General features: G+C 36.0%; 1 protein-coding gene across 1 annotated transcript in view; it reads left to right on the top strand.

Moving 5' to 3' along the window:
• Nucleotides 1-23,582, top strand: part of LRP1B (LDL receptor related protein 1B) — a 683,918-nt gene that overhangs the window by 648,326 nt on the left and 12,010 nt on the right. The window contains exons 84-86 of the mRNA XM_082055474.1: nucleotides 5,793-5,954; nucleotides 10,384-10,558; nucleotides 11,632-11,736. Coding sequence (XP_081911600.1) covers nucleotides 5,793-5,954; nucleotides 10,384-10,558; nucleotides 11,632-11,736 — 442 coding nt within the window. The remainder of the gene's footprint in view (nucleotides 1-5,792; nucleotides 5,955-10,383; nucleotides 10,559-11,631; nucleotides 11,737-23,582) is intronic.

The following is a 23,582-nucleotide window of genomic DNA, read 5'->3' as shown; positions in this document are numbered from 1 at the left end:
AATGTGATAACCAATTAAGTAAATTGCAGAGTATTACCCGTTTTTTTTCAAACATGATTGTGCTAAATCGTTGCTGGATGGTGGTAAGTTGTAGAACCTCATTATCTGCACACAAATGTTAATTTGTTAAACAAATCCCACTGGCAATTCAGGGATTATTCACTGTTGGTTTACTTACTGCTAAGCCTTTTGGCAAATTCCTATGTGAACATTATATAGCTAGAGATTGGGGCAGCTTTAATTAAAATTTATAAGTTTGTGACAGTTGTATTGAACTACAATAATTGAACAAAGAAAATGTCATCAGTTAATTAAAAGTACACATCTGAGACGTGTAATTAAAAGTTTGGGTATAATAATGAACACTTTCCAGTAAGGCAAATTGAGGGGAATTTGGAAAAATAATGTTACCATAAAAGTGCACTTCCTTTCTTCTTACAGTTTAAAGTAAAAATGTTGGAGCAATAATTTACTAAATGTCCTGAACACATTAACTAGGTCTAACTAGTTCCCAAAATTAGATAAATACATATTTGTACTATACTTACAGTACAAAGAGTAAGTCTAACCATGTAGAATTAGGATGCTTGGATCAATATGAGTTTAAAATAATATCTGTAGAGATTGTTCTTTTCTTTCACAATACAGAGAGAATGTGTATCTGTTGGGACTGATCCCAATCAGCTCACCTATTAATTATGTACAGTAATACAGCTTCTCTCCACCGCTGTTGGTTCAGTAAAGCTAATTATGGTTCATCAGCCACACAGAAGTGAGTTGTTGTGATTCCCACAGACTGTGATAACTACTCTAGAAGACGTGATATTACTTACAGTAGGCTGCTGTAGGGCCACATTGTTTTCTATAATAATGACAGCGAGTGAAATATGCTAATTAAACATGCATATTCATACAGAACAACTTAAAACCACATATTGCTGGTAGTGAATTTACCACTGACTGGAAGAAATAAATTATCGATGTCTTGGTGCAGGCATTCATCTGGATGATCTCTTTTTTTTTTAACTTTCAGAAAGTTTACAAAATAGTGTTATTTTCCTAAAATAATTGAAATTGCAAAATAACTTCTGTGGTCACACTAAATACATAATGTTTTTCTGTTGTTTAGGCAATAGCATGAATCAAAGTTGATCTCCTTAGAGTTCTGGTTATTGAAAAAAAAAGTAAAGAGGGAGTTTAAGATATATGACTATTTTTCCAAAAGAAATAATTTTTATGTTATAGAGTCAATATACTAAAATATCCAGTAGCTATTTTCAAAGGTGATTTGAAAAGTTATTTGCATTAAATTGGCAAAATAAATTGGCAAATTAACAGTAACTACATCCTGTAATCAAAACGTAATTGAACATTTCAGGATTTTCATCTCTGTCATCCTCTTATGGATGATTTTTCTTTGTAAGAGAGGAGGAAACTGCGTTTTAACTTCGTGCCAAAAACTTCATATATTTTTCTCATGTCCTGCTGCCAAAAAGAACTTGATATGCCCTAGGGTCACCATAAAATACTGTCCTTTAACTTACTAAGTTCTGTGCAAAACATTTGAAAAATAGAGGTGAGAATTTTATAAGGTTGCTTCAAGTTCTATCAGGTTTAGAATTAAGACCAAAAAAAACCCCAAATCTGTATTTTTGTAAGAGACAGGCTACAAAGAGAGTCTTCAGAGAAGAGTAACTTGGAAGTACATAATTTCCCCGGGGACTTTTCATTATAATTTTTATTACAGTTTTATGTATTTTACTAGACGCCCTTCAGTGTATTCTCTGAAATTAATTTCTTTAGAATTGTCATTTAGAATTATTTTAAATACAAAATACTCTCCTCTGTATGAGGACTATATGCATCATGTCTCCCATTGCATATTAATAAAGTGAGAAACTCTGTATCCAAGAATTAGATTAGAGATAGTGAACAGCAGAGTGCATCCACATTTACTGTAAATCACTGAGAATGGAGAAATCCCTGTTAAAAAAGATGTACTTCCTGCTCCCTCGATATTGTTAGCGTGGTTTTGAAACTGGATCCTTTACAGACGAGATGCTGAGAATGTGCTGCCACCTTGTCCTCCTTGCCACTTTTGACAACATTTTTCAACATAGGTAACCAAAACAGGAGTATTTTGATGGGATTATTACGTTATGGAAGAGACTAAATAAGAAAGGAGGTAAAAGGTAGAATGCTAATCTGCAATAGGCAGAGGAAAATGAGACAATATTCTCATGCGGTATATCCATGTGAGGACTGCACTGAAGAGGGAAGAGCTCAAAACAGGGAACTTATTTTGTGTTTTCTTTCAGCAACTTTTTTTCCATTTTTGCATAAAATGCACAGAAAGATGGTTTGCTGAATTTAAAGCAGTTTTTAGCATTCTATAAACCACTTTCCTTATTCGTATTTTCTACACTGTCATGTGAACATTTCTGTGGTGGTGAAGATCTGGAATTAAGAGACCATTTTGCTTCTGTGTCTGTACAGCTCTAATCCTGAAACTTCATGACCAGTGTAAATGCAGAACTTATGTAACGGAAATGTAAATGCTGGAGATACCATGCAATGTTTATTAGTCAGGATATGTGACATCTTGTCTAACGTGACTATTTTCTTTGCAAACATAAATCTATATTCCGATTCTATGATACAAAACATTTTGGCATTGTTTGGCATTGTTTAGTACTGCAGTTTTATTAAACTGCTCTTGGAACCATTTTGTATCAGGAATAATGTATGAAATAGGGCAGATAAAAATGTCATTATTAGTATTATTTTAGTTGCCAGTAGTCTGTGTATAAATAGGCAATGAACTATTAACATTTCTGGAAGTCATGTTAAATTGAGTGACAAAAATGGGGTTTAGGCTATGTGGAATTAAATTTTCATACAACTGTCAGCAGTTTGGCATATTTATAAGCCTACATTAGCAAAGAATAGAATAATCTTTTCTATAAACTAGGAAAATATCATTGTCCCATCATTTAAAAGAAAAAAGAAATATTAATAATAAAAAACTTATTTCAGACCTCTAGATCTATGTTCTATGACTATTTTATTTTCCCATTTATCGAAACGCTGATTCAGATGAAGGATTATGTGAAACCCCCTGGCTTAGGGGGATAAATTTAAATATACGTGTGTACATGGGGAAAAACAAGAAGAATCTGTGCTAACATCTGAGTTCAACATCTTTGATTTGATGTTTAGATCGCAGGGGACAGATACGAATAACCAGGCTGATGCATATTAAAATAGTTGGAGCTATTTTTAAGTCAATGGTTTTGTTCCTGCTGTACTCATTAGAGGAAGAGACTAACTGATCTCATGGTCTTTAGGATGATTTGCAAAACACTTTAAATTAGCATAGCTTAAAATAGAAAAATGCAGCAAAGAGTTATGTGAAGGGTTTCATGTAAGAAGAGTAAGAAGTAAGTGAAGGAAAAAGAATAAATAAATTGTTCTACATGAATCAGAGAAAGTAGAAAAAATGAGAGCGCTTCACTTGCACTGAAAAATTCTCCAACGAATACGATATTAAAAGATTGTGTAGTATTAAAAGAAAGGCATAGAGTTGTGGAGTTTATGGAATGTTTAGTTTAATCTACATTACTTCAGTGAGACAGCCAACTAAATAGAGAATAAGTTTTTAAAAAGGTAAGAAGGTTTCCACATTTCAGAGTTTTAGAAGAGACATCAGAAGGCAAATGTGAAAGTAGTTGTGGGTGCCTGCGCCAGACATGGTGTTAAAATGAGGAAACAATGAGACAAAAGACAGCAAGGGAGGGACCTGGTCATAACGCATCAGGAAATCAGGCAGCGGTAAGGATTATTGGTAGATCAGTATGAAGGTGAGCAATAATTAATATAGAAAAGTAACTCTTTAATGTTATTTCATTTGACTACTTAGGATATTGAGAGGATATTAAAACGTACCCTTCTGTAACTTTTAAACGAAGTCAGGCCCAAGTCAAGCAAAGCTTCTGTTGTGTGCTCATTAACCCACCTATCCATGAACTAGGATTGTTTATATGTTAGTAGTTTTTTTCTGCCTTACGCTCTGATGTGAAGTTTTTCAAGTATAAATGCAGACATAATTGGAGTTTCTCATTATTCATGTATTCCCTGACTTCCTCTGACCTCTTTCGGATTCCATAGTCATATCATTATTGTGATTGGGATATCACTAATAAAATCTAATAGGCAAATTTTCCTGTTTATGCCTGCAATTCCATTCCGAAGAAATTCTGCATTGCACATACAGTACACTATGTAGCTAACTTGCTAATCTGAATGACTTTAACACTTAACCTGTAGCCTTATTCTGTCACCAGCAAAGACTAGATACCAAGGAAATGTGCACTAGTTTTATAACATTAGTTGTTTTCCTTTTCCACATTTGCTATAGCCAATGATATTTATGTTCCCATTCAAGGCCAAACACTTTGGTTCTCAAATCTTAATTCTTAGACTTTTACCATTTATGTAAAGCACATGTGTTACTGTTTTGGTTTTCTGTTCTCCTACTCACAAGGCATTCCTTTTGTTCTGCCTGATTCCTATTTACTCTTTGACTATTACTAGCCCATGTGTGGTCCTTACTCAGACATACGGTATTTCTGTGACTTTACTCAAAGGGATGAGCCTTTGCTTTATAATTCAAATTAACACCATCCTCTCTGGCTCTTTGAATGAAAACAAAGGGAAAGGAGCATGGAAGAAAAATAAAGTTAGTAAGAGATAAACAAGGATGAGAATAGAGTATTAGGAAGTGAGAAGGGGGTGGGTGGTTGGACACATCACGTCACTTACTTGAAGAGAAGATTACAAATGAGATATAAAAGCAAAGTCAGGAGATGGAAAAACATTTATGGGATCTAGAGGTTTATTTTAAAGAAGTTAAGCCTTAAGAAAAAAGTCAGGGAAAGTGAAAGATTTCAATAAAACAGTGGAATTATAACAAAGCTATAACTCCTTTAGACATGAGATTTAGATAAGGAAAATAAGTGGGAAAATTACAATAGGGAAGAATCATAGGAGGAAAATGCATCAGGTTTTAAACACTCTTTTAAAACTGTTTAAAAAGAAGCTATAGCCTAGGAGTTCATTTTGTGCAGATGTTGATCCCTAGGTGTTCACTGCTTTTCCAATATTGAATATTGACCTTACAGTCATTTTTGCTCTGATGCAAGCCAGCAAGTTTTATATTACAGCATTTATTAGATGAGAGGGGTAGGATAACAAAATAGGCACAAACATTTGTGTTTTAGTAAAGATTGTTATGTAAAGTTGATTATTAGCACATTAAATATTTCTATATTCTTGTGATTATATGTAAAGGTTTGTAGATTTGAGAATAGTGGAGTGTATTCAGAAGAGGCATGGGTGTTGATTATACAAACATTTTTCCTCTGCAACTGGAGGAACCCAGCCTGGCAGGATGATTTGAAGATCTTAGTCATATCTTAAATTCCTACTTAAGACCATCTTTAAAAAGAATTTCCAAATAAAGAGTCCATGACCATACATGCACAAATGTCAAATGCATGGATGCAGTTTTTGCAGTGTCCATATCTGCTGACTTGCTTTTCAAAAAGTTCTGAATTCAAGCAGTGTTTGCAAGGGCGTGTTTTATTAGTGTCTAGAAAAATGTAGTTGGGTTCATATATTAAAACTTGGTACTGGTACGATAAATGTATCTATCTTTAAAGTGCTAACTGTTTTGATGTTTGTTTATTTTTATCATAAAATAGTTTGTTGTTTTGGTTTTTTGTTTTAAATAGGGAGGCCAACCTGCAACTGTGCGCTGGGTTTTACAGGACCAAACTGCAATCAGACGGTCTGCCATCATTTCTGCCAAAATGGAGGGACCTGCAGTGTCACTGCTGGGAATCAACCCTTTTGCAACTGCTTGGCTGAGTATACGGGAGACAGGTGTCAGTATTGTAAGTAATCTTCACAGACTCTTAAATTGGGATTGATAAGCCTCTTAAAAATGGTTTTACAATAGAAGATCTACAAAACGGAATTTTGACATGATTTGAGTGATTTTTCTTCAACACGTTGCTAAACGTAGCTCCAAAAATATTCATACTGCTAAGTTAATGGAATTTGATGTATTCAAGTCATCTTTGAACATATTACTGCAGTATCCATCTATGTGTTTAGGCGAAGAAAGATGTTTCTTAGGAATTAGTTATTTTAGTATTTTCGTGAATTAATATGTACAATGCAGCTCTAAAAGGCAGCTGACTGAGTCAGTAGAAATGAGATACTTGCGTTAATAGTTTCTAGTCCATCTTCTCATATATGTTGTCTCATGCTAGTGGAATATCTAAACATAGTGAACTGAAGTAGTTGATTAAATTAATTCTCTGGTGTCCCTTATCTTTGCCCACCAACACGTGTCTTGAACTTCTGCCTTACCTTTCAATTTTATTTCTAACCCCAGTAAGTGGTGTTTTGACAGCTCCCTTGAGTTTCACGCCTCTATATGCCTTCATCTTGCTTAGTCTAAGATCACCTTGAGAACGGTTTCTGCCCCCTCCTGGTATTGAAAATCAGGATTTCTAAGTATATACTCTTCGTTCATTCTCAGGACTTAGGTTGTCCATAGTTCTTCATTCCACTGATCCGTCAGTCTCTGTTTTCCAAAGATTTCCATGCTTTTAGAAAGGCTCTTCTTGCTTTTTAGAACTTTCTCTAATTTTCTTTTTACTTCTTTTACAGAGGGGAGGGAAAAGAGCATTATCAAGCTATAGGCCTTCTGTTCTTACTCTCTTTTCTCTCCATGCTTTCTCTTAGCATGGATCACTATTATCTGTTTTGCAGTGACTCAAGACATTTAAATGCAATCTTGAATTTCTTCTTTTGGTCACTCATTTCAAAATTATAGTTTATCTTCGTGTCTCTTCAAACTGATGACTCACTAGCAACCCTAACCAAAAACTGGGTATTTTCCTGAGATCAGAATTATTTGTTTAATCTCCTTTTTAGTTTCCTTTTTTTCTACTGTTTTGCTTTGCCTATAAGACTCTAAAATAGAGGATTGTCAGTGCTCATGGCAGACAAGCTTAATATAGAACATTAAATGTGAAAGCCATCATCTCTTTTGTACATAATTCAGTGAATTTGCTGTAGAAGGCTAGATTTAAATACAATTGAAAGGAAATTAGCTGTTTTAAAGGTCTGGTTCAGAATTGTCTACAAGATTAAAAGAAGTATGTAGTTTTAGTGAGAGGTCTGTCAAACAAGGGAAGGGTTAGTGTGTATATATCTTAAACAGGATTTATACTGAAGTAAGCTGAATGCATTTCCAGTTGGGAGACTATGAAATAAATTGAAACCTTTGAATGGAAAACCAGCAGTAATTGTGATTCTCTCCCACTTGGTATTAAACAAACTGCATGGATCCACAAATAACTATCTGCAAACACAATTGGGTATTTGAAAACAGTATAGTACATAAATCATTCACAGACAGACACACAGATTAAGAAAAAATATTTACTTGAGGCTTACCCAAAACCAAACAAATTGTTTCTAGTTGAATGGGTCTGCAAACATTCTTTTTTTTAAAAAAGAATTAATTTAAATGTAAATTTCGGAGTACTTCTTAAACAGCGCTCATTATCAGATTTGGATTGTCTGCTGACACTGGAAAAATGCCACAATAGGGTGACTCAAACACATATAAAATACAAAATAAAATTAAGCTTTCGTTTATTTAAACCTTAATTAAAATAAAAAAGTCTACAATCTTTTGGAGTATTTTTTGTGGCTAATAACAGTTCTATGAAATTATACAAGTTCACAGTTAGTAGTGTGTATATAAATTCACATCTATGTTTTTTTTGCTTTATTCACATATATGTATGATTTTTTGCTTTATTAATTGCACTTTGTATGCGTGTTGGGATAGATTGATAGAGTATTATTGCAAAGATCGGTTGCCTTTAAAATATCTTTGTCAGTCTTTCTATGATGTGATTGAAACTAGTTCATATGCGAAGGATGATACGTGAATGAGCAGAGGTATTTTACTCATGCTCCCAAGATGAAAATATTATTAGTGGTTTTTATGGCAGGGAGAAGACATTTACTCACAGTATTGCCAGATTGAAAAGACCTTATTTTCCTCATACTTATCGTCTCCAATTACCCAATGCAGAGTTTCTCCTGTGATTAATTCACATAAGGACTAATAACTAAAATGTGTGCTCCGTGTCAAGGCACTGCCACTGCTGAAATAAATTTAAGTGAATGAATTTACATAGAATTCCACTAACATCGTGCATGTTATTATATACACGTGTATTTGAATATAACTCCCTATTTTAAATTCCTGAAAAAAGACATATAGACTAGTTAAAGTTCATTTCTTGTATCATTTAAGGCCCAAACAACCTAAAAAATAGAAAACGTTTTCATGCAGTTACAATCATTCAAAGCGGTTATAGTGATCTCACAAGGTGTTACTTTCCCTGAAACTGAAATTCCTTTCTTTAGCAGAAAGGAAAATATATATATATATAGATATATATATAGATATATATAGATATATATATATTTGTGTCATTTCAGCCCAAATGTACAAATGTAGCATACACATTTTAGATATAGCAGAAGATTAAAGGTGGTTGTGACTACCATCAATACTAAAAACCAATAATTGTTCTAGAATGTGAGCTTCCTATGCCTAAGTGTTGGGTTGGGTTTGTTTTGTGTGGCTTTGGGTTTTTTTTGTCCCAATGTACATGGAAATATTTCTCCCTTGCAATGTTTTTTTTGTCAAACATCTCCCAAAATTATCTTTCCAACTAAGGTAGGTTTTGTTCAAAAAACAGCCCCCCTGCTGCAAATTCCCATTCTGTACCCTGAACTGGGGTATGGCAAACAATGAACTACTTCATTTAGTGTCTTTAAGCCTCTCTGGTCACTCAGTAGTGATTCCACAAGCAGATGAGTCTAGAGCCTGCATAGGTAGGTGGAGACATAGAGTGAATAATCAAACAGAAATAACTCCTCCAACAGTCTGGCAAAACTGAGCACCATAAGTAAAATGTTTCCCACTTTATGAGATATCCCACAAATCATCCATCTTGAGTACGGTCAGTAAAATATATCCATTTTAGTAGTCTGCAATTTGCCGCATGCAACGTGCCCCCAGTCAAACACCAGCTGGAGAGTTCACATTCCAGGCTCAAGGCTGAAGTTGCCACTTGGTTTAGTGGCAGAATTATGTTATGGTTGGACTCGGTGATCTTAAGGGTCCCTTCCAACCAAAATGATTCTATGATTTGGCCAAAGTTCTGCTTTCTAGTGAACAATTTGATAATCCCTTACTCCCAGCTGCTACTGATTCACCCTCAGCAATATCGTGACCTTCAAAGGATTTGAATTTATTAGTTTTGACAGAAAGGTAATATTTAATTAATATGGAATAGGTTACCTCTAAGCTAATACAGGTGCATAGTTCACAGTTGATTCCTGTAGAGGAATCATATATCACTTATTTCATCTGTCCACCAAAAGCTTAATGCAACATGTTCGCTGCATAGAACTGGAGAAAGTATTAGAAACAGGGAGAACTAGAGACTTTGAGTGAAAAAAAGTTGTCACTACCACGTAAATAAAAATGAACCTAAATGTTAAGATACCAGTATATTGCAGCTCTGGAGGCTCCTTCAGCCAAGTAACTTGGGGTATTTTTAAAGGGATGTGGAAAAAATGAGACAGTTCATGGTGCTTCTAAAGAGTTAAAGAATGAACTATTTGAAATTTTAGTCCTACTGACATTTAAGCAGTTAAATAAGATAATGGGGTCTTGCACAGTCTATAAAGATAAGCATGTATGTAGTTTTTTGTAGAACTTATGGATTATGTCTTTATGTATTATTATTATTAAAACTTCATGAAATTTTAATATGTGGATAAAGGAAAAATAAAACTTAATTACTTCAAAATACTGTTTCCATTTCAGTTTAGCATAATGCTGTTAATGCTAATGTGAATATATCAAAAGATTTTTATTCAACCAATGTCCCATTAAATACATTAACATTACTCCGCTTTTCTCATCAGTAGTCTTTATATTATGTGGAATGATGCCATAAATGGTCAGACATCTAGAAGGAAAAAGAAGAAACTCTTTATGAGTTTATTCTTCTATTTCACTTCTCAAGACTACATCATTAATATGTTATGTGTCTGCTTATGGGGTAGTCTTGATTCTTGTAGTTACCAGTGAGGCACCAGCTTCCTTTACAATTTCATTTTTATTATAGTACCTTTTAAAACAGAGAAAAGCAAGGTATTATTTTTACGTGATACTCTGTAATGTCTTTTAGTAATTAGCTTTCCTGTTGCTTGCAGATGTTTGCCACCATTATTGTGTGAATTTTGAATCATGTACTATTTCTGATGATGGAAGCGTAGAATGTGTCTGTCCAGTACAATTTGAAGGGCCAAAATGTGAAGTGGACAAGTGTATCAGATGTCATGGGGGACAGTGCATAATAAACAAGGACAGTAATGACATAGTATGCAAGTAAGTTGTGGGGGGGAACTGCATTCAGAATGGTATATTTAATAGCAATTATTTTGCATTATCCTTTAAATCTCTTACACAGTGGCTAGGACCTGAACCTGTCACATCAGAACAATTCCTTTGCATGGCTGCTGCCTTTTTAAATCAACTCTTGGAGCACTCCTCGCTGGGCGAGGCACAATGCAGCAGGAGTCTGAATGAGTCTTCACTTGGAAAAATTGGAATATTTCATGAAGTTAACAGTCGAGTTTTACCACTGTTGAAATTTGTTCCTTCTGCAGTATCTGTGACAGTGATAGGGAGATATTGTCTACTAAGAAAAAAAGCATATGTAGTAAGATGTGCTGCTATATTGCTGAGTGATTATTTTCACAGAATCACAGAATGTCAGGGATTGGAAGGGACCTCGAAAGCTCATCCAGTCCAATCGCCCACTGGAGCAGGAACACCCAGATGAGGTTACACAGGAAGGTGTCCAGGCGGGTTGGAATGTCTGCAGAGGAGACTCCACAACCCCCCTGGGCAGCCTGGGCCAGGCTCTGCCACCCTCACTGAGAAGAAGTTTCTTCTCAAATTTAAGCGGAACCTTTTGTGTTCCAGTTTGTACCCATTACCCCTTGTCCTACCATTGGCTGTCACTGAGAAGAGCCTGGCTCCATCCTCCTGACACTCACCCTTTATATATCTGTAAACATGAATGAGGTCACTCCTCAGTCTCCTCTTGTCCAGCTCCAGAGCCCCAGCTCCCTCAGCCTTTCCTCACACGGGAGATGCTCCACTCCCTGCAGCATCTTTGTTGCCCTACGCTGGACTCTCTCCAGCAGTTCCCCATCCTTCCTGAACTGAGGACATAATAATAGGTTATTTTAACAAAAGGAAAGATTAAAAACATTTTGTGTAATAAGCTCACTGCCTAGGCTGGCTTTTCAAAGTGGAAACCTAGAATTCTTGCTATCAGTAGAACTTATACAGATCATAAAATCAGTATTTTAATATGTAGATAATTATAAGGGAATTCACCAGATTTAATAAAATACTGATTGTTATTTGTATTTCTTTTTTAACCATGACAGTTGCACTAATGGAAAGATTGCCTCTACCTGTCAGTTATGTGATGGATACTGTTACAATGGTGGTACCTGTCAACTGGACCCAGAGACAAATATACCTGTCTGTCTGTGAGTATCCTGCACTGTTTAGATCATTAAAATATCCATGTGACAATAAATAATTAAAATATTTTGCATGTGTCTGTATTTTTGCTCTCTCTGGGATGTACAATGTGCTGGTTGCGGTTGATACTTAGAGGATTTTTCTAAGTATTTCTGTAACCCAATACTTTGTCTACCTTTTTGCAATATGTGTATTGAAAGATATAACTAAGATACATCTTTGTATAGATATACATTCACAATATGTATTTTTTGAGACGTCTAACCATTTCAGGCCAGATTTAAAGCCCGTTTGGGCTTTTTTCTGGGATGGATTCCAGATGTACAGGTTGGTTGCCTGCCCTGCTTCTCAAAAGGGGGTTTAGTCTTTTCTCCCAGAAAGATGGTCAGAGTCGAGGGTGCTACAGCCCTGTAAGGAACCTGATGGCTAGACAATAGGAGGAAGAGTGTCAGCATTTATTTCCTTTATGGGTCTGAGGATATGCTCATTTATCTCTTGTTTCTGCCCTTACCTTCACACTGCCCACAGTAGCTTGGTTGTTCTGTGTTGAGATCACTCCCTCCTGCACTGTTGTTGAGGGGATGCTTTTCTTCAGCCCAGACACCAAATACCAAAGGAAATGTGATTCTGTAGTCTAGACAGTGAAGTACTCTCTTAAGAGTCAGACAAACCTACATTTCTAGTCCTTTCTTGAGAGCTATGGTGTATCTTCTTTTTCACCTGCTAAATATAAAATACAGAAGTAGTCATGGTAGCAAGAAATTAATTTCTTTCATGCTCTCAGTCATACTCTGGGTTGTTTTTTCTTAGTTTTGCCTAATAAATGATCCGATCTTTTCTGCACCGCAGAAAAGTTCTTTCTGGATAGTCTTCCACTTCTCAGGGCAATCTGGAGGTCAGAGCATCCTCCAGGAACATATGAGGTGCTGGCAGAGAGAATTGGACTTGAGTGGCTTATTTCCAGGGTGACATAAGTAAGTTATTTTCCAAAGGGATTTGGCATTGCAACTTGGTAAATACAGATACAGCCGTCCCTTCATTTTGTTGATGTGTATGAGGCAGATGATCTTAAAAGAGAGTGCCTGTTGTACTCAGACTCTCAAGGAAGTTACACAGAGCAATGCCTGGATATTGTAGCCTGACCGGTGTAAGAGATGGACCAGCTGTTCCTCCCTGTGAGAGCTCGAGCACTCTGGATGTGCAAATGGGCAAAGCTGTAGTTGTTTTGCTATGGAAAAGCAGTTATCAATAGATGTTTGCAGCTTTGGGGTTAGAGGCAGTGGAATGCAGTTCTGCACTGTAGTCCTTATTTAGCTGTAAGTGCTTTAGGTGCCTATGTCACTCTTTCCTCTAGCCCTTTTTACCTGTTCTTTGTACCTCCTTAAATGTATTTTTGTGGACTGGAGAGACTCATAAATCTCAGCTGTAATATGTAAGGCCCGAATATGATGACTAAGTCTGGTGATTCACAGCTAGAATGGCTGTTTTGGAAGCTTGTGATTTTTCCTTTCTTTTTCCTTCTAAAAATGGCTTATTCTTTTTCAAATTCATGTGGAACACCATAGCATCTCAAGGAAAAAAAAGGTTTCATACCTTAATTTGTGTATGGATTTACAATGCATAAATACTGCAGCATACACCACCGCTCTTAACAATGCTAAGAAAATAGCCATGAGAATTTTTAAGACCATTGCAATCTGGATCAATCAATGTGAATGTATAGTACATTTGACAACAATACTTCATTGAGAATGCTAGATTCCTGAACCCATCAGTTAATATAGGCCTGAGTGTTTGATCAATGCCAACGAGCAAACTTTTCAGTATAGTCAGATTGGACCTTCCATGAAAAAAGAGTATTAATTTTGTTATCTGTGAGTGTGTGCCTGTGTGTGTGTGTCTTGCCATCATTATATATAATGCGTTTAAAATCTGTTCAGCAAAAGGCAGAATATTTACATAGGTCTATTTTACTGAAATTCTGCAGATGCTCTGTGGGGTTTAAAAGTCAGCGCTGTGACCAGAAAGTGAACCCTTGTGATTACTACTGTCAGAATGAGGGAATTTGCACTTTAACCGCGTTTAATGAACCGAGATGCAAGTAGGTTTAACCTTCCACTTAATGCTGCACATTCTGTGACATCATTTCAGGCCACAGTTCATTGGTTCAAGTCATGCACATTCACATACATTTCACAATATCTACTCAATCTGGGGGCTCGTTTCTATAATACACACTTACCCTTTGATAGTTGCACTGATGAGTATATTTAAACATACTGTTGGAGTGTCTGTATCACTGGAGGAAGAAATTAAAACTTTATTTTTAGTAAATAAGTTGAAGATACTGAAAATGCCTCTTGGCTATTATTGTCTACATTTCGAGGTATTTTGCCAAGTTAATCCTACAGAGCATAAAGTTTAGCAAACAGTGGTGTTGCACATGTTCTGTAGTCCAAATATAACTCCCTATTTCTTATCTGTACAGGGAAAGGAGTAGAAGAGCTATTTGGGTACCACAGCAGGAGTTAAGCTTGTATTCTTAAGTCCAGTTGTTAACTTTATAGAAATAATGTTGTAAAATAGAAACAGTTAAACAAAAAGATGTGAGCTACATGAGCCAAAGACCTAGGCTTGGGATAAAATATGAAACTTGAACACCTTTAATCTTATCTAAAGGCATGGTTTATAAAAACATAAAATGCTGTGGGGATGTGATGTGGTTGTCCGGTGGTTAGCAATGACAGTGACTAGGTATGGTGAATAATCTAATTTTCTCGAAAAATATGATCACAATTCCTTTGTCAGCATTCTCAGGCAATGAAACTCTATGACCTAAGCTATCCTAAATCCATTGGGAACTGGATTAGTGGTCTGACTACCACTTCTTAAACTTTGAAGAGTATGGAGTGGGTCTGGTGATCAGCATTTGAATGGGACATGGTTGTTTGGAACAGTTTTATCTCCCTGTATCATAGTTGGGTTTTCAGAATAATGCAGCCCTAAGAACAACGTGTTGCTGACTTTAAGGTCATGTGTTGCAAGTACCTTTCTTCTTTTTTTATCTAAAATGCTCTCAAGAAGGTAACGGTGAAAAATTTCATGTGAAACATTCTGACAGGTTAAATACTCCAAAAATACAGCATTGACAGTCACTTATGATTTACATACTCTTTTTGCAATTCTTAAGACTGAGTTTAACAATTAAACTGTGAAGGTTGGGGTTTTTTTTGCTGTTTGGGGTTTGTTGGGGTTTTGTTTGTTTGTTTGTTTTAATTTCTTTAGTGATGGATTTTTACAGAAAAAATAGGTAAAATAATTGTGTGGTGGGTTTTTTATTGTAAAATTTTGTAGCCAATAAGGATTAATTTCTGTTTCCACTGGAATCAAAACTGATATATACTGACAGTAGGATTTCAGCAAAGTTAATTGAATTAGGAATATTCTCAGTAGCATTGATATTTATTTTTGTGGCATTGCCTGTTCTCATGATCTTTTGATCTAATTTAACCATATTTACTGTCAAAATGAGAAAAAGTATTAAAACCAATGATTTAAAATCATGTTTGAAACTCTTACTGAGCCTTTGAATCGATAACGTGAATTTCAGCCTCTCAGAGCTTCTGTGTGAGGCCAAATGCCAACAATGGCAAGAATCCATGTTACCAAAACAAGGTAGCGTAGGATCTGCAGATCCTTTCTTCATCCTTCTCTAACTGCGTAATTGAAAGAAATGTGGAGATGGATTGCTAGAATAGGAGCTATGCTGAAAAGCTGTGCTGCCAAACACTTCTTCCAGGCAGATGAAGATACTTTCTTCCTTTAGCTAGATTTGAAGGCCCTGCCGAGGACATGTATTGGTCAAAGTTTGGACTCGCCTGTAGAATGTAATGAAAGAGGGTTTAGAAATCCAAGGAAAAGTATTAGTTTCTAGGACAAAGTGAGACTCTTTCTGAAAGATATAATTACGGAAAAGTGGAAAACAAAGGCTTAAAGACAGAACAAAAAGGAAAAGCTGGACTTGTTCAGAAGTGGTATTAATGTTAGTCTCCATTTTCTTCCTTCCAGAAAGTGAAATGCTGATGCCCAAAGGACTATTATGTTGATGAAAGCTGTGGTTTCTCCTTTTGAGAAGGTTGTGTTCCACAGAAAATATGTGGAAGGATTTGCAACATTTTGAATATTAACTTATTTTGTTTATTTACTCTTGCTGTGACAGTATTCCCAAGATTGCTTTTATTAGGCACTTGTGCTATACAGTAGCATGAATAATCCTACCTCAAATACAAAGAAAAGCAGTAAAGCACATCAGTAATATGACTTTTAGCAGAACTGAACTGTCCTCTTGCTTTCACCTTGCAAGGGTTATTTGTATACAGTTGTGGAATTTCCTGTATTAAACATATTGAAAGGTGGAAAAGGGGAAACGTGGAAGAAAAAAGGTGGTAGAGAAAATTAAATTCAAGTTTTTCTTCAGTGTGAGGAAGCGTATCAGAAGAACAGGTAATCAGAAGAAGAGGAAGTTTAAACAAAAGTAGGTAATTAACTTTTTCACATTCAGACTATAAACAGAGATGGAATTAATGTTCCTGTTGTCTTTTCAGACCGATTGTTGGGTTAGTACGGCCACCATTGTCTGCATCCAGGGATTGTTAGAATCTTCTAAATTATTTCTTTACAAAGCCAAGGAGGCTTAGATTAAAGGGAAAAAAAGCAAACAGAAGTTGTTTGATGGAGTTGAAGACAGTGATAGAGAGGAAAAAGTGTAACTCGATATGTCTCAGTTCTCCTCGCCAACCTCAGTTCAAGGTCCAGTTGTTCCCAGTATCTGGTGTTGATTTGGCACCACATTAGTTCTTAACTGGAGCTTCTTTATAATTTTACCAAGCTGATACTGGCGAGCAGAAGACATGAGGGAGGGAGGAAGTAATCCCGTCCTTCACAGGAGTCATTGTGTCGGGAATGGGAGTCTCAAAGATTTTCTCTCCAAGTTCTGCTCCATTGTTAGGGGAAATGGTTTATCCCTCCAACCTGCACATCTGGCCACGCTGTCTGACATCTGTCCCTGGTCTCTGAGAGACACTTACCTAAGGGCTAATGTTTTTATTAACCAGTCTCCAATTCATGGGTGGGTAATTTTTAGGAGAAATAGCTAATGGCTGGGTTTATTGTCATTCAGCAGGAACTCCTCTCTCTCTCACAGCCAGATCAGTTGAGAATGCAAACTTTATCTATAATCAAGCCCTTATTATCATTCAATAAAGACAACTGAGAACAAGATCTGTCTGTTCTAAAGGGCAATCCTAAAGCTGTAATTATACAGAGAAACTATAAGCTTGGAAGAATATACTTTCCCTTTATCAGCCTGGACTGTTAGGGTACATTTTTATTTCATCTTCCTACCTCAAGATTTTTAAACCTGAATGCAATAAACATTGGGTGTGCACTGGAAGCAGAAGTTGTGCTTTTCACCTGACCAGTTTAGGAAGAAATTAAGGCCTCATTGTGGCTGCATATACGCCACCAAAAAGGGTTTTGTGAACTTGGTTTCCAGTTTCAATGTCAGATTCTAAAAGATGCAGAATATACTGTGATTTCTCTTTGGAAATAAGGTCCTCCTCAATCTGAATTATTAATTCTTAGAATTACTTTAGGAATATAAAGAACATTCACACCCCACCCCCATTATTGTCCTTATTGCTAAATAAAAAAGGCTTTGAGAGAATTTACTATCGGAATGGTAACATTTGAGGCAATGACCTTTCTGAAAAATGTACCGCTGAGGGTGTCTTTTAAAGAAATGTTATCTTAGGTATAGTTACTGTCTTTTTCATATTCACATGCTAAGTTCTTTAAGGATATCTTCAGTACTACTCACTAATGGTTGGGGGGGGTGATGTGTGTAACACTAGAAGGATATGAGATATGTCTGAATTGCTCCAGTAACTTCAAAAATCCACTGAAAACAGAAATAACAGGAAATCAGATTCACATAGGAAATAATCTATTTATTTCCTAAACTGTCAGCTCCATCTGTTCTAACAGTCTGTTTTAATAATTACCTTTATTTACCTTTCTGTTTCTTTCTCACTAGTTATCTAACTGTATATACATTCATGCAAGAGAAGCAAGATTTAGGAGAAGATTATATCTTGTGTGATACCAATGAAAAGGATGATCATTGGTTGTTACATAGGCAGTGCTCTATCAATTTCTTTAGTACAGAATATCAGTCTCACACCTTTTCTTTTATATCTTTGCTGTAACTATATGTTGCTATAATTCCATCTTTTTATTTGTATTACTATTATTATTTGCATCTGCACATAGATGTGGTCTATTTGTATAATTATTATTAGCATGTGTGCGTGTGTTTGTGTTATGAAAATGGGAAAGAAGAGAGTACATTCTTCTTGACGGAAGAACTTCCTTGCAGCTCACATTTCTGTGATGCTATACCTTCCTCTTGACATTCCTTTCATGTTGAGAAATCTTCAGTTTTGAACAGTTTTTGTGTAAGTGTGTGTATGACTTGCACAAATGCTGTGAAGTACTTGCAATTTCACAGAATCACAGAATGTCAGGGATTGGAAGGGTCCTCAAAAGCTCATCCAGTCCAGTCCCCCCACCAGAGCAGGAACACCCAGATGAGGTTACACAGGAAGGTGTCCAGGCGGGTTGGAATGTCTGCAGAGAAGGAGACTCCACAACCCCCCTGGGCAGCCTGTTCCAGGCTCTGTCACCCTTACTGAGAAGAAGTTTCTTCTCAAATTTAAGTGGAACCTCTTGTGTTCCAGTTGGAACCCATTACCCCTTGTCCTATCATTGGTTGTCACCGAGAAGAGCCTGGCTCCATCCTCATGACACTCACCTTTTATATACGTATTTCATACGTAAATGTAAAAATCAGAACTACTGCAGAGCTCTGTTCAAAAAAAGATTTGGATACACCCGTAGTCCAGTTGTGGGCAAGGACGAGGCTGCACTATGCAATCTCCTGACTGGCATTTTCTGAAGGCTGAGGAGAAAAAGCTACTGCAGCTTAGAACAATTGCAGCATTGGGAAGACTGCCCAAGAGCAGAAGGCAACTGGAACCATAACAGGGAGTAAAAGTCAGAGAACAGAACATTTTACCAAGTACCTTGCCATCAATATTTTCCATATGATTTCCTAGGGTGTATTTAGTGAGCTACCCAATTACTATGACAACAGGAATTTCACAGTTTTATGCTAGTTCTTTGAGAGCTTTCTTTTTTAAACTAAAAATGCCTTTGTTTTAAATGTCTTGAATTTGAACACAATCAGCAGGTTATAGTTTTATATTATAGAAGGTCTTTCAGTTTGTAGTGCTAACTAGTGCTAGTTCAAGGATTAAACGCAAGTAGATGTTTGAAGAGTGGTTGTCAAAGGAAGAAATGACATGACCTTGGAAAAGAGGAGTATGTATATTTTCCATTGAACGTTAACTAGCTAGGCTGTAATGGAGATATCCTTTATCCATGAGTTTAAAATTGTTTGGATAAAACTTGCTTGGTAGCTGCTGCTGTACATCACTGCTTATTTTGCCTCTACAAGGAGAGGAAAATGGGATTTGTCATATACCTATTGATCCAGTTATTTCTCATTCTTTTCTTATTTTTACCACCTCAGTCTATTCTTTTCCTTTTGCTTTATTGCTCAGTGTAACTTCAGCTATAGTAGTAGTCATCTAGACATGCTTAATTTTTATATGTTTACTCCGTTAGTATTGATACTTGTATAGCATATATACTGTATGCATATTGCTAATATCATGGTATTTAATGTCCCTCAGTTACTTCTTTTTCTTACCTTGGGATGACAGAGGCTGAGTTGCATCTGGAGGCTTGTTCCTTTGCAGTGAACACCATTCAGCAACTGTGTATGATGTTTTGCATATAGTACTGTCATGCACAAATTAAATTAATATTTAAGTCACATTTTATTTTTCATGTATGTCGTTAGTAAATTTCAGATTCCTTGGGTTCCTCAAAAGTAATTTTCTGTAGTTTTGCTTGCTTTTGGATTGTACAATTTTCCTAATCTTAATGACTTTCAGGGTAATCTGTATTTAATTTTCAAGTAACGTTGTAGAGCTTCCACATCAAATTCTTTCCCTTTGTTTTCCTTATAAAGGTACCAAGACATGTTCATTACACAGAAGTACTAAAATGTGGTCTGTTCTTATACAAAATATTAAGGAAAAAGTAATATTTGAAAATAATTCAATCCTACAAAACAGGAGAATCTACAAGATGTGCTGTTGATCAAAGTTGGGGTGGGTTTTTTGGTCGTTCGTTGTTAAGAAAGTTCTTCGTAGCTTTGAGCATTTATCTGGGGGTATAATTTTATCGTATCAGCTCCCTGTATGAAGAAAGCCTGCTTCCAAAACTATTGCTAAATATATTATAAGAAATAATTTCATGATTTAGTCATCCTACAGAGATTGGAGATAAAAAGGGGATTATTTTGATTTCTGTCTTTCAATGCAATTTAATACAGATAGTAACTAACTATAATCCAGATGTCTTCTCGTCTTCCAAATAGTTCTAATAGTAATAAGTTCCAGTGAAATCTTAATGTAACTGTTCTTAAAATAGTGAGACTGGGTATTTTCATAAGGATGTTTAACTATACATTCCTATTATATCTATGCCATGACCGAAAAGAAAAGCAAAGTTAAAAAAATACTTTGTATAATGAAGAAATATCATTAATTGGCAAGAAACATTTTGATTTCTCCTTCAACCTCGATTTTGTAATGACTCTTTCACTGATTCTGATATACTTGTAGACTAATCTTTCAGTGCTGCTTTCTATCATTTTTTGGATACATACTGGTATACTGAGTTGGAAAGCAGTTGCCTACAAAAGCACTTTTAACTGCATGTTATGTCTGCTGTATTATATTTTTATGACACTGCCTGTGGCACGAAAAAAAAAAGATAGAGAGACAAAACAAAACAAAAAAAAATGCATGCTACCACCAAATTAGCATTTTTTCTAGCTTTTTCTATTTGTTTAGCCATTTCATAGTCAAATGGTTCCTTTTGGTCAAGTGCCTGTATAATTGAGTTTAGAGTGTTTCGGTGCACTGACCTATAAGGGTTATACAAAAATAGAGGAAAGAGACAATTTCTCTCCTGAATAGATTCTGTAACCGCAGCTTAATCAATCTCTGAAATATAAATATCTTAATTCTAAATGTGACTTATTACAAGTGGGTTGCCTTTATAATTTCACTTTAAAGTTTAAACATCTCTCTTCTGTAATACTGTTTCCTCAAAATAAATAATTCCTATCACGGTGGCAGTCCGTATCTCGGAACATGTTTCCCAAGCAGTCATCTCTTTATAAGTGTAGATCTGAATTGTAACAGAGAGAGCTGTAGCATAGTTTTATTAATGACCATGGCAGCAGACCATGGACAGCCTTTATTACATTTACTTTCAGTTTTTATATTGGAATTCTCTATGGTAATGTTGCTCTTTGATCTGTTAACCAATTTGGTTGGGAACTGGAGATTCACACCTCTAGATGTTCACTGTAGCACCTCAGCTGACTCCAACCTGCCCTGCACTCCCGATCTGTTTCCATCTGTATTTGTTTATGTGTAGCTCAGATCAGGCATTACCGCTGTTCTTTCTTCACAGTTCTTGATAATACGAATGTCTTCAATGAAAACAGTGGCTTTATGTAGATCTGTTTTGTTAACGCCTTTTTGTTTGCCTCTACTGCAGATGTCTTTTCTCTGACCATACAACTGGCAACACTATAGAACAAAAGCTGCTGGTACCAAATGATTTCATAGAATCATAGAATCATTTCAGTTGGAAGAGACCCCCAAGATCATCGAGTCCAACCATAACCTAACTCTAGCACTAAGCCATGTCCCTAGGAGCCTCACCTACATGTCTTTTAAACCCCTTCAGGGATGGTGACTCCACCACTGCCCTGGGCAGCCTGTTCCAATGCCTGACAACCCTTTCTGGGAAGAAATTTCTCCTGCTATCTAATCTAAACCTTCCGTGGCACAACTTGAGGCCATTTACTCTTGTCCTGTCACTTGCTACATGGGAGAAGAGACCAATCCCCTCCATGCTACAGCCTCCTTTCAGGTAGCTATAGACAGTGATCAGGTCTCCCCTCAGCCTCCTGTTCTCCAGGCTGAACGCCCCAGCTCCCTCAGCTGCTCATTACACTTGTTCTCTAGACCCTTCACCAAAATACTGTGTATCAAATTGAACCAGGACTCAGTTCCCATGCTACGTACTGAGGAGGCTGAGTTTAAATGTCCTAATACCAGAAAATGTTGTTATTATGAACATTTTCTGTTTATAGTATATAAAGAAAATTGTAACTGGTTAAGACCTGCTCATTGCCCATCTTACCTACATGAACAGTTGTCCATGTCCCAGCCCCTTCATTATTTATGTGCCTGCTCATGGCTAATTTTCTGTGTCAAATTCCCTTGCAGACAATATACCTTTCCCCTGGGCATTCTTTTCCTCTTCTGTCAGCCCAACACAAGTCTTTTCTAGCTTGCAGGACCAGAAAAGGGCAATGATTTTACCTTTGAGTAGTGAAGGAAATGACTGCTATCCCGTCAGCTTCACGCCCATTGAAGTTTATTGGAGACAGCAAGCATTTGGAAAAAATGAAAATGAAGTGACAACTAGCTGTCATGTTTTTACAATGTTTTTATCAAATACCTCAGAAATGTTTCAGTATTGCTGACTTTTCCAATTAAGATGCCAGCATAGATAAATAACTGCTAATATTCTTACCTTAATTTATTCCTCTGTTTACTACATATATAGCTGTAGGATTCCTTTCTTCAACAGCTGTTGTGGTGTCATATCTGCTGTAAGGTTTTGAAGAGCATAATTATTCATTATAGACAATTTTCTCATAAGCTTACACTTGCACTCTTCATAGTGATTCTTTTGCTAGTCTCACTATCTTGTATTGTTTAAACTGTTTTAAGGCAGATTTATAGTAATGTTTCTCTTATACAGCAGGAGCATTTGAAACCTTCAATGTGAGGATTTAGGTACAAAGTTAAGATATGTCTAGCTCTCAAAGAAATCTTTCCCTTTGAAGAGTGTAATATAAAATGAAAATTGCCTCCCATAACAAACTTTAATCACATGAGCTAAATTCCCAACAGCAATAATGCCAAACTTGCACCAAGACATTGAAAAACTTTATTTCATGGTTGTCACACGCCAGCAGTTTAGATCCACGTAAGATATTCTAAGTATGAAAATTTCTTGTGTTTCTCTACAAGACTGGATGTACTTATTTTGCCGTCATTTGTTGAATATTGATCTTTTGAAAAAGCATGTTCCCTGAATAGTATCTTAGTAATGTAGGCTGTCAGTGTAATCATTTTGATTCTATATAACTGCTAAAAAGATATCTGTATAAAATGGAACAGATACATCTTTTAAAAGATTAAAATTGTGTGTTCCGTGTGGCTTAGGTTGTGCTAGAGTGGTAGTAAGCAGGAGTGGGAATGTCAGTTGAGTTCAGGTTTAAAATATGTCATTGTGAACCATAATGTGTGTATTTAATTAGTGACTGGAGGTTCCTTTGCAGTGAGGAAATTTAAGTGTGTTTTTACCATGTTTATTTAAGCAAACAAACTTATTTCAATAAAATTTAAGAACTTAGCAAATTGTAATGCAATTTACTATTGTGTGAAAATTTTTGAATCAACTATCATTTAATAAGCATGTTTTTAAAGACCACCTGTGCCTCATCTCTATAAAGTTTGAGTTAAGCACCTTCATAACATATCCTACCAAAAAATAAAATTAGATCCCAAAA

This window comes from Streptopelia decaocto (genome assembly GCF_964273445.1).
Source record: "Streptopelia decaocto genome assembly, chromosome: 6".
In the NCBI taxonomy this organism is placed as follows: domain Eukaryota; kingdom Metazoa; phylum Chordata; class Aves; order Columbiformes; family Columbidae; genus Streptopelia; species Streptopelia decaocto.
The sequence above is the reverse complement of the archived record's forward strand: the minus strand, read 5'-3'. Positions and strand labels throughout refer to the sequence as shown.